This window comes from Parasteatoda tepidariorum, chromosome 7, assembly GCF_982258835.1.
Source record: "Parasteatoda tepidariorum strain Cologne lab strain chromosome 7, Ptep-v5.0, whole genome shotgun sequence".
NCBI classification, from domain to species: domain Eukaryota; kingdom Metazoa; phylum Arthropoda; class Arachnida; order Araneae; family Theridiidae; genus Parasteatoda; species Parasteatoda tepidariorum.
The window spans coordinates 93,208,203-93,223,681 of record NC_141761.1 but is presented as its reverse complement, the minus strand read 5'-3'; the positions used below and the strand labels follow the sequence as shown (position 1 = coordinate 93,223,681).

General features: G+C 26.8%; 1 protein-coding gene across 3 annotated transcripts in view; it reads right to left on the bottom strand.

The window, feature by feature from the left end:
- Window positions 1-1,080: 1,080 nt before the first annotated feature.
- The window catches only part of LOC107436767 (SHC-transforming protein 1), a 47,265-nt gene continuing 32,866 nt past the window's right edge, over window positions 1,081-15,479 (bottom strand). For all 3 annotated transcript variants that reach the window (XM_071183139.2, XM_016048575.4, XM_016048576.5), the window contains 6 exons: window positions 14,458-14,636; window positions 12,395-12,539; window positions 9,794-9,944; window positions 9,620-9,712; window positions 4,610-4,935; window positions 1,081-2,094 (listed from right to left, as the gene is read on the bottom strand). In XM_071183139.2, coding sequence (XP_071039240.2) covers window positions 1,942-2,094; window positions 4,610-4,935; window positions 9,620-9,712; window positions 9,794-9,944; window positions 12,395-12,539; window positions 14,458-14,636 — 1,047 coding nt within the window. In that variant the 3' untranslated portion in view covers window positions 1,081-1,941. The remainder of the gene's footprint in view (window positions 2,095-4,609; window positions 4,936-9,619; window positions 9,713-9,793; window positions 9,945-12,394; window positions 12,540-14,457; window positions 14,637-15,479) is intronic.

Here is a 15,479-nt window from a genome sequence, read left to right as displayed (position 1 = left end):
ACGAGATAGCGAATTTCTGGTATGTTATGTGTATAAGTTGATGCTGAAAAAGCATGAAAGATTTCATATTTTTAAATACATTTCTTGAATAAATAAATTATTACTTTTCATTTTCTTAATAAAATTTAAAGTACTGTTTCTAAAGGAAACACAATAAGAGAAATCTCAAAATTTCTTGTATATAGCATTGAAAGTAATTTTTGACAGGGAGTTGTTCTTATTTATCTCATTGTTTATAATGCATCGATATTTCAGAATCAACGAATATACAACTTTATTATCGGTGTACAAATCAATCCCGATTTTTATAAGCTTTTGGTAGTGTAAAAAATTGACTTATGCACAGAAATATATGGTAGTTATAATTCCTGTTACAAATTTTTTTTAAAAATTTATAAGTATCACTGCAATACTCTGATGTGATTGTTTTTTTAGAAAACAAAACACTTATATGTATTAACATCATGAAATGGCAATGCATTTTTAACCACTGAATAATAAGTTATTTCAAAAGCCAATCTTTATCAGATATATTTATTATTTTTTTATTCAGTTAAATTTAGTAAGTCTGGAATTCATATGATAGTAATGTAGTTATCCAGTCAAGTATCCCAGAGAACAAAAAAGTAGCATTTGGATAATTTTAAGGGTTAAATTATTTAACTCCTAAAATATTAAATTGACAAAGATATCTGTAGTATCCTGTCATTCTAAACTAGTTTATTTACCTTATATCACTGGTCATTACAAGTATTTAAAAAACAAGCTTAAAATATTGTTACCTTGAGCATGTAATGATATGTTTTTCCTTAAATCCTTTTATTCCCTATTTCATGTTAAAATTTTTCTGCTCTCATGTACGAACCTATGACTGATAGTTTACCAGTGATGTGGCAACATTATCCTCCAACCACACATTTAAGACAGAGCTATGTTTCCCGTGGGAGATACATATATTTTTTTAACAATACGCTACATTGATTACCATTTAATATAGTATCAATCTACTGATAGCGTTCTCTAATTACTGATAACGTTTGTTAAAAAAAATCTTTTTAAGCTGAATCACACAACAAAAGATTAACAATTTAAAATATTTATTTTACAAAAATTACAATGATATTAACTGCTATACAAACAATGCTTAAAATAACAAAGACCTTAACAAATCACGTTCAAACTATTCATGTAAAAAAAAAAGTGTAAAAAAGCAAGTATCCCAGTGAACAAAAAAGTGACTAATAAGGAATCTTGGAAGACATTTTAAAAAAACTATACCAAATTTAAAAGAAGTTCTCAGATTCAAACAAATATGTACATGTGCAATAAATAAATCCTAACTAAGAGTTTAGTAAATTCATTTGTTACTTTAAAAAGAAAAAGGAAAGTTTAAGGGAACAACTATATTTTTTAAAAACAATTTACAAATAAGTTTCTTATTTTTAAATGAAAAAATTATATTTTTATTCAGGACATTAAAAAATATGTATAGGAAATCAAGGATAAGGCAAATATCATTTAAGAATCTTAAAAGCTAACTAATAATTACAGCATTTACACATAAAATTTAACTTTTAGATTTAATCTATAAAATAATAAACTATGTTTTGAAGTTAACAATTCACAAACTTGTAAATAGGCTTTTTGACTTAATAATTTTATAAAACCATTTTCTTTTTTATTTATACGAAATATGTAATTTTTCAGTTATGTTTAAAATTTGGCTTCGAAGGGTTGCTTAAAAAAATACGATGTGAAATTTAAAAATACCTTGTTTCAAATAACCCAAACTGGTTTTTAAAAAAAAGTAACCATTAAATGGGATTAAGTTAAATATCTAAAGTTGAAAAATATGTGATCTGATCAAATGCAAAATTTAGATTGATCTCAAATCTCTCAATTGTAAAATGTGATAAAATAAAATCTGTACACAAAAAAAAACTATACATGGACTGCTTTAGATATTGGTCGCTGTCTGCACACAGGTGTTCTTAAAAGTAAGGCACTTTCTGCGGATATGATTGGCAAGCAATTGTCTCTATGGTGCTTTATTAGGTGACTAATACTATCAAATACATGGTCTTTTGTCCTTATCTGAAAACAGAGTACAATTGTTAAAATGACCAATAATTTAGTAATCTAGTTATTTTTCTTACAACATTCAAAAATTATTAACAAAGTTTGTCAACAGATGGTACTAATTTGAAAAAAACAATAAAATGTTTAATAAGTAACCGCCATTTTTTTTCTCCTTCTAATTAATGTGGTGTAGTCTGAAAATAAATTTAAGCCTGTGTGTACATTTCAGTTCGAACAGTCTGACATGCAACAGAAAACATACAGCTAGCTCTTCTAATAAAAAACTATCTGTTGATAAAATTCTGTATAATACATCAAACTGTAGTACATTTCCATATTTTTCTGTTTCATTTTTCTTCAGTAGATTTTTAAAATTGTCTGTCATTTTTAGGACACCCAGATATGTATACCAATAGATTATAAAATTAAAATATTAATACATACATACAAACTTTTACTAACAGTTTTTTCTTCTTAAATATGAATTTTTATAAAAACAAGCTTGTTACTTGCAAACAAGTAACTACATAAGTTTATTTTACTATCATTTATTTGCATTGTCACAAAAATATTGCCAACAAAGTGGGCTCCTTCATAAAAATGATTTTTTAAAAAGATTGTGCCTTTCCAAATATTGGCTTTTTAAACTTTCCATTTATAGATTGGTACATTCAAGCTCAAAAAAAAAATTATAGTAATTTGATAACTGACTTTTTCATATATATATATATATATATATATATATATATATATATATATATATATATATATATATATATATATATATATATATATATAAACTTGTAAACTGTATTTATTTCAAACTTTAACTTAAAAATTGTAGCTATACAATTTATAACCTATAAAATATCTTAATAAATTTTTCATCTTTTGAAGTTTAAAATCTAGTCATATTACCTATATGTTAAAAATATATTTTGGATAAAATAGATTGGGCCAATTCAAGTTTATAATTTCTAAATCAAATCTTACCAGATGATTTGAAAAAAACAAGAAATGCAGGGCTGTCACTGGAGTAGGACTCCAAAAAATAGTTGCTTCAGATATGAGAATTAGTTACTAGAGGCATAAAATAGTTTCCAATCTCATACATATTCTTACAATATCTATACTTAATGATATAAAATATAATGTACTTATTTAGACATTTACATTTTATAAAATATCTAACTTCAAAAAAAAAAAAAAAAACTAGGAATTTACAGAAATAATAAAATAGCAGCATAGTTAAAAATTGATTGTGGCATGCTTTAGATCTAAGAATTTTCTTAAATTAAATATGATAGTTATGTGGATAAACTGTCAGTCAAAACTGCATAAAATGAAACTACAATAAAAATATGGTAAAACTAAAAAATGATTTAATATGTCTTACTTGATGAATTAAATTTTACATGCAATCATGTAAAATTGAGTAAAAAAAGTTGCCGATTTTTCACATAGTCATTTTTGGCTATATTTTGACAAAATTAGTTGCCATAGCAGCCTTTTCATCAAAATTGTCAATTTAGTAATCTTTTTATTGCCAATAGCTTCCATGGAAATAGAAAAATCTTTATTTTTGTATTTTAACATTGAGCTGTGCAACTTCAAATTAAAATTTTTATCGAGCACTTATGAGAGAAATCTTATTTCATGTTACGTAAAATGAAACAAATACGAAGTAACTAAGGCAATTCTCTTATAAATCGGAGCGCTAGGAAATTGTTACGCATACAACACTTGCAGCATTAAATACATTATCCCATACAATATAAGAGAGAAAGCAAAACTTCACCAAACAATAAAACATTTTAATAAAGCCTCACCCTTCTTGCAAATAATTTTTGATTTTTTTTTCCTTCAGTGGGAAGAATCTGAATTTTATCTCTACCCATTACTAAAGTTATAAGTTGATAAAATAAAGAGCAGATTTTACATGTGTAGAAGAAAAACAAAAACATATGAGTAACAAGAAGTAGAATTGATTCTTAAACTCCTGCTATTACCACACACAATTTCTACTTTATCCATTGCCTCATTATTATCTCCTGATTCAATGCAAAACAATTGAAAAATACACATTGTGTTATCCTTTATTGTAAATAGTAGAATTCTATCAGGTGGAGTAAAATGTTTTCGGCCAAAGGGAGATACCTCTAAGCCAAGAGCAGCTATTCCCATGGTAGTTAACCTTTCTCCTAACGGGTTTTTAGATAACCACGTTCTGGCCACCCTATTGAGGTGTTTGATGGTGACCAGTTAAAACAAATCATTGATCAAGACAAAAATGTTACAACATGACCTATTGCGTTAGAGCTTGACATTTGCATTTTATATACAAAACATTTTAAAAGTTTGTTTTTTTGGCAGGAAACTTTTTACTCAACGTAATATTTACAACTTATTAGTATGTAGTACATAAAATTACTGTTAAATAAATAAAAATAGTTACAATTTATTCAGAGTTCTTAACTAGCCAAAACTATCAATGTTAGAGATTTTTTTTATTTAAAGAAATAATACTTACTACTCCTTCTGGATCAACAAGTAATAAATGCTTTCTTTGTAGTTTTTGCATTCCTGTTAACACATACTGACCAGGGGTGGTTTGAGATTCTCGAACCAAAAAGTCACCATCTTTCACGACAAGAGCTTCACTTTCTTGCCTGCTAATTGGACCGTGAAACCAGGGCTCTTCGAGTAATAGAGTCTTCTCAGCATCTATTTTAGCAAGTGGCTTATTTAATGGAAGAGGACTAGCAATTGCTGCTGCTTCAGAAGTAGACAATCCCAGTAATGAATCAATGGATGGTGGCTCATTTTGAATAGCACTTAAGCTAGCACTAAAAGGTTCTGAAATAGTATAAAATTATATTAGCCAGTAATCGCAATAACTACATTATTTTTGTAGTTTGCTACAACTACTTTTGAAATGTAGTTATTATTTCACTACTTTAAGGAGATTAACTATGCTGGAGAAATTAATTTACACCTATGTTCAAAATGGTTTTGAATAAAAAATTTACTTATATTATTTGAATAAAAAAAACTGCTTCAGAAGTAGACAATCCCAATAATGAATCAATGGATGGTGGCTCATTTTGAATAGCACTTAAGCTAGCACTAAAAGGTTCTGAAATAGTATAAAATTATATTAGCCAGTAATCGCAATAACTACATTATTTTTGTAGTTTGCTACAACTACTTTTGAAATGTAGTTATTATTTCACTACTTTAAGGAGATTAACTATGCTGGAGAAATTAATTTACACCTATGTTCAAAATGGTTTTGAATAAAAAATTTACTTATATTATTTGAATAAAAAAAACTGCTTCAGAAGTAGACAATCCCAATAATGAATCAATGGATGGTGGCTCATTTTGAATAGCACTTAAGCTAGCACTAAAAGGTTCTGAAATAGTATAAAATTATATTAGCCAGTAATCGCAATAACTACATTATTTTTGTAGTTTGCTACAACTACTTTTGAAATGTAGTTATTATTTCACTACTTTAAGGAGATTAACTATGCTGGAGAAATTAATTTACACCTATGTTCAAAATGGTTTTGAATAAAAAATTTACTTATATTATTTGAATAAAAAAAACTGCTTCAGAAGTAGACAATCCCAATAATGAATCAATGGATGGTGGCTCATTTTGAATAGCACTTAAGCTAGCACTAAAAGGTTCTGAAATAGTATAAAATTATATTAGCCATTAATCGCAATAACTACATTATTTTTGTAGTTTGCTACAACTACTTTTGAAATGTAGTTATTATTTCACTACTTTAAGGAGATTAACTATGCTGGAGAAATTAATTTACACCTATGTTCAAAATGGTTTTGAATAAAAAATTTACTTATATTATTTGAATAAAAAAAACTGCTTCAGAAGTAGACAATCCCAATAATGAATCAATGGATGGTGGCTCATTTTGAATAGCACTTAAGCTAGCACTAAAAGGTTCTGAAATAGTATAAAATTATATTAGCCAGTAATCGCAATAACTACATTATTTTTGTAGTTTGCTACAACTACTTTTGAAATGTAGTTATTATTTCACTACTTTAAGGAGATTAACTATGCTGGAGAAATTAATTTACACCTATGTTCAAAATGGTTTTGAATAAAAAATTTGCTTGGTTAAATATGAGAAATTATCAAGAAATATTTATTTATGTTTACATGAGTCATTTTGTTATTCTGAAATATTTTTTTTAAATTTATTAATTTAACCTTCAACTTTTTATGCCTTTCTCGGCAGTGAATATTTAAATTAAGAAATACTAAGAAATAACAATTACTTGCAATTTTGTTAACAGTTTAATACTCGTTTATTTAAGATAAAAGAAATTAAGCACATCAGAAATATATTCCCTTCCTTTGAAATAACATCAAGGTTTCACAAGGGTACATTCACATGCAAAAGTGTGACCAAAGAGAAAAATCATTTATTATTTGTAATAGCTGACTCGGGGGTGATTGTGAGCCCAAGTCAAAATTCCGGAAAATTGAGTTTAAAAATTTTTTTAAAAAAAAGACAGTTTAAATTGAAAAATTAGAAAAAAATTTAAACAAGGTTTTTTTTTCTTCCTTTTTCTCAATATTTCTTAGTTTACTTAAAATATATTTAAAATTTTACAAATACCTATACCATTTACACATATCTTTGATATGACCTGGAGAAGTAATTAAAATTTACAAATATGTCTTTCTTTCTTGAGTTTATGATTATAACAACTGTATACTGATAAAAAATGAATATTAATCATGAATATAAGCTTATAAAGTATCTCTCTGGCTCTCCCTTACAAACAAATAAAATAAACTGTGTTTTTAAGTTCCACCTTTGAAAATTTTATTTCCGGAAACTTCTGTGACCCATGATATTTTTAAACATCTCCGGAAACTTCCGGATCACTGTTAGCGAAAATTCCGGAAATCCAGATTTTTTTCCAGAGCACAATCAGCCCTGCTAACTTAAATGATACAGTAGAGAACCAATTACCTGGGATGCTCGGAACCATCGCTATCCCGGATGTCTGAATTTCCCGGTTTTCTGGATCGGCCAAAAGTGTCGTTAATCGATGTTTTATCAAACCCAAATTACAAGGAAAAAGTTAAACATTTTTAAAAATAGGAAAAAAATAATAAGATCTCCTAAATTAAAAAAAATGGTAGAAAAATAAGATTTAAAAGGATAAAAACATTTGCAAATTTAGACAAGAAAAACAAGTTTAAAAAATACAAAATTTGCATATTTATTTTTTGATACTAATTAAAATCCCCAAATTAACTAATATAAAACCAATAATTAAAAAACGCAATATATTTCATACCTAATTATACTGGGGGGTGGGAGGATGAAAAGAAAACTTATTAATCTAAATAAAAACAACACTTGAAAATTATGGAACTGAAGCAATATTTAAAAAAGGCACTAACATAAGTATTAAAACCTTGAAGGATATTATAAGATAAACGGAATTTTAAAAAAATCTTAATGATAAAATTTATGAATAAAAATAATTAATTTATTGAGTACAAAATTTATCCTAAAAGAAAAAAAAAGCAGTGGAATCAGAAAAACAGAATCAAAATTCTAAAATAAAAAAAACTACTATCTTCTTCACATCAATAATCACCTGCTTTTATTAACAAATAATTATATGCTTAAATTAATAAACAATCTTCTCCTTTTTTTTTTAAAGACTATTTTTAATGAAAGCAGATGTGATTGCACATCAAGAAAAACTTGCTAATGATATCGCATTTCAAAGAAATCAGAATTTATTCAACAAAAAAATATTGTTTTGTTAATTGATGTCAAAAAGATGAATATAACTGGTGATTAAATAATGCATTATTCCAAATAATAAAACAATTCACCATAATAAATAACAAAACTGAGTAACTGAAGTGGATAATTTAAAATAAATCTCACATTTCACCTTTAAAATCAATACTCTTAGCCAGATGTTTCAAGTTCCTTAACTCAAACATTCATTGCTATGTGCACTTGTGCAATGCATTTTCCCCACCCCCTGGTAAATCAAAGAGAAAACGAAATCAGCTTGCCACTCCTTTAAGTTTGATTGATGGCAGCTTATCAGAAAAAGAAAATAAACACAGGAGAAAATAAAACATTTGTCCCTTCCCTGCCCCCTCTGGATCTAATGATCTTCAAGATCAGGGGAAGAATTGAATTTCCTCTGGGCAAGTGAAGAGAAGAATTTCCCCCTTTCCCTCTACTCAACTTTAAGGATGAGTCAAATTACTGCTTTTTTTTTAATAATCCTTATAAGTAATTTAAAATAGCGGGAAAACCAAGCAAAATTCTTCCCGGTTATCTGGATACCAGATAAATGGTTCTCTACTGTAGTTATATGCGATTCTAAATGCGCAATTCTGTCAGCGCTCAGCCACAGCACCAAAGGCATTTTCATTGCATCCATTGACAGAGTAGTTGAGTTAGAACCTTGTTTCGTTACCAAACTAACATTAAAAGTAGTTTCCAGGAATCGTAATGCACTACTGTTCTTTTATATTGCATTACTCACTACACTACACTATTTTTTTTTAAAAAAGTAGCACACAACACTACAAACTATGAAAAAAGTAATGTCTTCACTAGTTTTACTGCTTGTTCCACTGCTTGCACTTTTTCCACTCACTGATATCAGCAATGTAGAAAATAATATGGATATCTTAAATGTTTTCAACAAAAAAAGGGCAGTTTATTTAATTCTTTTATTTAGATCAGGTATTCAGAGCCTATGTGTCATAGATCAAAAGTGGCACAGGAAACTGACTTGACTCCTGAATGGCCCTGAATATCAATAACATAAATATAATGGGAAAAAATTAAAAAAAGAAAATCTTTTTCTTCTTCTTTTAGGCATTTTGTTATAGTAAGTTTTTCTCAAAGAATTGAATTTTAACCATTTCTTTTTGTTAGTTTTATTTATGGCAAGGAATTTATTGTTTGCATTAAAATGTCATTTCTAATAAATATTTATAAACAAAGTGAGACATAAACATTATTTAAAAAGTTTTAATTTTTATACCTCATAAGTTTAAAAATTTTTATACTCAATAATTGAGCCAAAAGTTTGTTTAAAAGTAGCAAAAATGTTCATGAAAATTTTATCATGAATCTGAACCCGTCCGAACTCAAAACTTATTTTCAGAAAACAAGCCGCGTAGGGACCAGACAAGGTCCCTAACTGTGCATGTTTCATCTTTTATCTATAAATATCGATAAAATGAGTAGAAAAAAGAATTCAAATAAAGAATAAAAAGTTTGTTAAAAAGTAGTAAAACTGTTTATGAAGATTTTTATAATGAATCTGAGTTTGCCTGAACTAGAAACTTATTTTCAGTAAATGAGCCCACGTAGGGTTCATACTTAGTCTCTGCCTGAGCCCGTTTCATCTCTAGTATATATATATATATCTATATCAATTAAATAAGTAGAAAAAAGAATTGAAATAAAGAATAAATTTTTCTCAATATTAAAACAAAACTTACGCATGTCAAAAATATCGTGATTTACAGCCTTAGTCTTAGTGCTAACATCAGTGCCTCTTTCATTTGAAATAACAGCTGTAGTGTTAACATATTCTAAAATGAACAAACAATATAAATCATTTAAAAAATATTTTTAAAGTTAAATTGTAATTAGTTATTAGAATACAAACAAACCTGGTCCAGGGCGCCTATAAACTGAAACATAATTTGTATTGGTTGTAAGATCAATTAGACTATCAGGAAATTCTTTTTGTATAGGCGTGGTAGCATATGGAACAGGGTATGGTTGAAAATTTGCATTCGCTTCTTTTCTTGTTGGGCTAGGCTAAATAAAAATATAATAATTTCTAAGCCTTTATAAAGAAAGAAATAGGTGTAAATTATATACATACATTGGATTTTATAAAAATATTCCACAAGCTATACATCCATGAGAATTAAAATCACACCTGCCAACCTCCGAAAGTAGGGAATTAGGGAGATTAAAGTTCACAAATAGGAAGATTTTGTGCAGGACAAATTTTAATACTTGAAATACCTCCAATAACCTTTACCTTTTTTTTAGAACTTTAATAATAAAAAAGCAATATTTATAAAGTAGAAATTCCCTCCAATGAATTAAGTTTTTCTGAATGAAAGAAAAATTTAGAAATTTAGCTTTTTCTTTATAAAGAACGCTTAGCAATAATTCATAGTTAATATAATAAGCTTTAAATAATAATATTTGAATTAATTTACATACATTCTATAACTAAAGCAAAAGCAAGAACTCAAATATTTTAAATAACATTAAAATTAAAGTATTTAAATATTCAAATATATAAAAATATTTATTAAAATTGTTCATTTAGAATTCGTTTGTGTCTCTTTTTAATTAGATATTTTCAAGGAGTAATTTGATTGCACCAATTTTGCTTGTTTATGGTGCATAAATTTTTTAGTCTTTTTTATATAAATGTTTTTAGCCATCATGAGTTGGGCAAAAATTCACTCCTCAAACAAATGCAATATCCATGACTAGATCAAAAAATTGTTTTCGTAACAAAAACAAAATCTGTAATATAATTTTTCTGAAACAATTAAGAATATTTTTCTTCAAGCCACCACTAATTTTGAGTGCAAAACACAATTATATTTTTATATTTATAACCATATGATAAAACTGTATTACAGTGACATAGCTTAATGCTGATGCGATTCAAGCTTCCACACAGTCGCTGTTTGCAAGTATTATATTCACAAAATATAAGCAGAAGTAGAAATGTATTGAAATTTCAAGTTACGAGTTGAATTTGTTTGACACCTTATACAATCTTTTTACAAACACCCATTCTGTCTATGTGAGTAAATACTATGCATTTCTTTCTTTTACACTTGTTTCCATGGATACAAAAGTTGTATGATCTGGTTCCAGTAGAAACAAGTGGCATTCTTAGTTTTTGCGCAGTAACTCACAGAACTCATTGACTCACTTTATTCTCTATAAGAAGTAAAAAGAGAATGAAGACACGAGAGGAAGGAGTTACTGGCTATTTTGTTTTCTTTTATAATCAAATTTTGGCAGTTTTTTTATTACCCTTTTATTAATTTTTTTTTTTACAAATTATTTCCTCGTACCTAAAGTAACACTCAAAATTTTGTCCAAAAGTCAGAAATCTTTCACCAAAATCAAAAGAGTTGGTAGGTATTCACCTTTTCCTGTATGCTAAAATTATTTATAATAAAATTGAATTTAAAACATATTTTCAAAATAGAACCAGATTATTTTAATAAATAAAGATAATATTGTTACTATTAATAAAAAAAATTTAATTCTATCTCATTGATCATTGCTTGGAAAAACTATCCACTACTACTTCCTGTCAACTAGCACTTCTTTGATTTTTCTTTCTCTAATGATAGATAGTTTCACTAAATACCTTTTATTTACACAGTTTTGTGATTTATTAATAATAGAAGACATGCTTATTTTAAAACATATAGCTTTTTCTTATTATTATGATTTACATTTTAAGAAGTCTATTAAATATTTTAACATTTATGAAGAGTATGTTTCTAACAATTTGATTGTGTATTTATATTCAGGTGAACAAGTTTGTACAAAGAACATTTAATTTGGAATATAATTTAATTTGGAATTTTGTGATTTATTAATAATAGAAGATATGTTTCTTTTAAAACATATAGCTTTTTCTTATTATTATGGTTTACATTTTAAGAAGTGTAATAAATATGTTAACATTTCTGAAGAGTATGTTTCTTACAATTTGGGTATTTATATTCAGGAGAACAAGTTTGTTCAAAGAATATTTAATTTGGAATATAAAACAAGATTGAAATCATTTATATAACCTTATTGTTTGCATTATAAAGAAATTCTGAGAACTAGATACCAAGTGCTTAATATTTTTTCTTTCGATTCTACAACTTTAACTTTTAAGCAATGATAAAAAAGACATAAATAAATATATACATCTTGTCAGAAAATTTTTATTAAAATTTATAACTGACAATTAATTTTATTTGATAAAAATAAAATTAAAATTATGCATACTTATAAAGTTATGCATTTAAAGATTGAATGTAAACTTTAACGACGAAAGATTATTATTGGGCACTGAGCACAAATAGAACATTACATACTAAAAAGTAAAGACATTAAACAGAGTCATAAACTACACTTGTCCAAAAAAAAAAAAAAAGAAGAAAAAAAAAGGAATGACAATGGCATAGAAGATTGCATATTATTAAGAAAAACAGCTAATATTTTATTACCTCACTACCACTTTTGACAGATTCATTATCCAAAAATGCAGCATTGGCTATTACATCCGGAGGAACTTTACCAGGAAGATCATTATAATATTCAGGATCTTCCCTCGGTGCTATCAAATTTCCATTTAGATGAGAAGCTTGATGTCTGAAAATTGTTAAAAATATTCAATTCATTGATTTTGGAATATAAAAGTAGTTCAATGATATTATTAATAAAATTTAAAAGAATAAAACAAGTAAAAACTATTTATCTCTAAAACTTTATAAATATGTTTATTCCCAGTTTACTGGTTGAAAAAATATATAAATCTGCGTACAATTGATGTTTAATCAATATAAGAACATTTTTAACAGAAAAACATAATAAACAATTAAAACCCAATATATTAACATAGATTAAAAATTAATTATGAGAAAGATAAACACCAATAAAATTGCAGAACTTAATTGAGCGATACTAATTTAAAAAGATTATTGAAAAGAAAAATTTTTGAACACCAATTATCAAATCATCCTTAAAAAATTAACAAACCATATCTAATTAAAATTAATCCACACTCATTAAGTCAATAACTAAAGAATAAAGCTTTTATCAACAAACAAATAAAAATAAATAAATCAAGAACAAAAATGTAATATTTATATTATTTTGCTATAAAATAAATTAATCATCCTAAAATATGAAACAAAGCTTCAAGAAAACAAAAAATAAAATTAGAAATTATTAAATCAATAAAATAAAAGAACAATTTTTCAACAACTAAATAATTCCAAAAAAATAATAAAAAGAACTGAATTAATAAATATACTATACAAATATTCTGTATTTAATTGAAGTTTAATAATATTTAATCAACTGATGAACATTTTTAAGTATAGAGAACAAAAGCGAAAAAAAAACCCAATAAAAATGCAGTGTGTCAATAGATTTTCTATTGGCACAAAGAAAAAAATGAATCATAAAAAGAATGGATAAATTGATAGAAAGTACAAATTATGATGGTAAAACCCACAAAATTAAAAAATATATATTTAAGAAAAATTATTTTAATGATAAATACCTAACGAACACATAAAAAAACTAGCGAAAATATATAGGTTCATTGATGTTATTCATTTAATTGAAATTGAGCCAAATTATAGTTAACTAAAGATTTATTAAAATCACCAAATTAATTAAAATAAAACAAAATTAATGGTTAAAAAATGCAATATATTTCATACCTAAATATATGGAAAAATATATATACTATAAAGAAAACTCATTTATCAAATAAAACCAAAACCACGAAAACCTTGCACGTTAGACGGACGGCAAGGGGACTCTAACCCTTGATCCCTCTACCACTGAGAATATTTTACATCAGCAATTTGTTAATAATGGCCAATTCGGGAAAAACGGAATTTTTTAAATCCTTCATTGCAAAGTGTGAATTGCAGTAGAAAATGGAACAATGAAATCCAGCAATTTGATAGGGTGTCAAATTTTCTAACGATTCCCGGTTTTGGGTTAAAATTATGTTTCTCCCTGATTTTTTTTCTGCTCTCATTTTCCCTGACAATTCCCAGTTTTCCTGATATTCCCGGTGTTTACAAACCCTGTGTACAGAATATCCTGCAGACAAAACATGGCTCAAAATTTCTAGCAGATAAATTACCATGGGGCATTATCTTTTATGAACAATATACTATTAGTATTTGATACACATCAGAGTTTGCCCTAAAAGTAGATAGATAATTCATTTGTGGATAATCAGGATTTAACTGCTGCAGATTGAAAAATTTCTTAAATAATTATTTAAGAATTTAGGCAATACTCTGGCAAAGGAGTTATTACCAAACTTATTACTATAGTACATATATTAGTTAAATAGTTACCTATTACAATACCAGTGGCATTTTACCACAATTTGGCAATTATTCTATGGCCCCATGAAATGGAGTAATATTAGATTTATGCATTTAGATTACTACTGAATTTAAAACAATAAATAAAATCTTTAAAATAAACATTTAAATAAATTCATGATGTCTTTAAACATGCATATGAAGAGAATTCTTACAATTCAGTTTCATTCCTGGTGGCAGGAGTTTTCTTTAAAAATTGTTTATAGCGCAGTTCAAATGCTTGTCCTATAGTAGTAATGACATCTTGGGCAAGTCCACCACCGCATTCAAGAACAAAACATGCACGACCATAGCGTTGGTCTTTGGCAACATAAGAAACAAAATCCATTGTATCCTACAAAAAAAATATCAAATAATTGAATATGTAATACTGAGTAACAAATCATTTTATTATTTAAAACTTATTAATTATGCAATTTTATTATTATTTTATTATTTATTTTTATGAGATTTACTTGAATTGTCAAGTCTTAATGTTACAAATCTAAACCTTACTATCACTGGTGTATTTATAGTGGATTTTATAATATAAGAACAAGGTTGGCAAATTTCTGCCGAGGTGGTTAAAACCGCTGGTAGAAACCGGTTAAAACCAGCATGGCAGAAACTGGCAAAAATTCAGAAAATAACATAAAAGTAAGTACAGAGACTGACATACAATGGATAATTCATAGGAAAAACAATTAAATGTTAAACAAAGTACAATTTATTTACAAAATTATCAGCATTCAAAATCAAATATTACATTGTTTGCACTCTGCAGTAATCTATAACGAAGGATAAGTTTTGATGTAGTTTCTAAACCTAAACAATTTCTCAATTTGCTATGGAACGAACGAGAAATTTGAGAAAATCCTCTCAGAACTAGCAGGCATTGCCATCAAGGAACAAGCAAGATTTGTGAAAATTTCATCTATTGCATATTTTTTTAAAACTAGACCACCATGTAGCAGCTGGGGTAGTGGTCAAAACTTGACTGGAAAAATAAGTTTCAGGAAATGGGGCGATTTGTTTTGCAAAGCTATGACATAAGGTACAAAATCTGGGTTAATATTCCCGAGTAAAATTCTGGCACTTTCTTCTTTAGCACATGATAATTACAATCCCAAATACTTTGGATGCAGCATATAAGCTAGCAAATAATAATCAGTAACTGCCTGTTTAAATCTGTATGTAA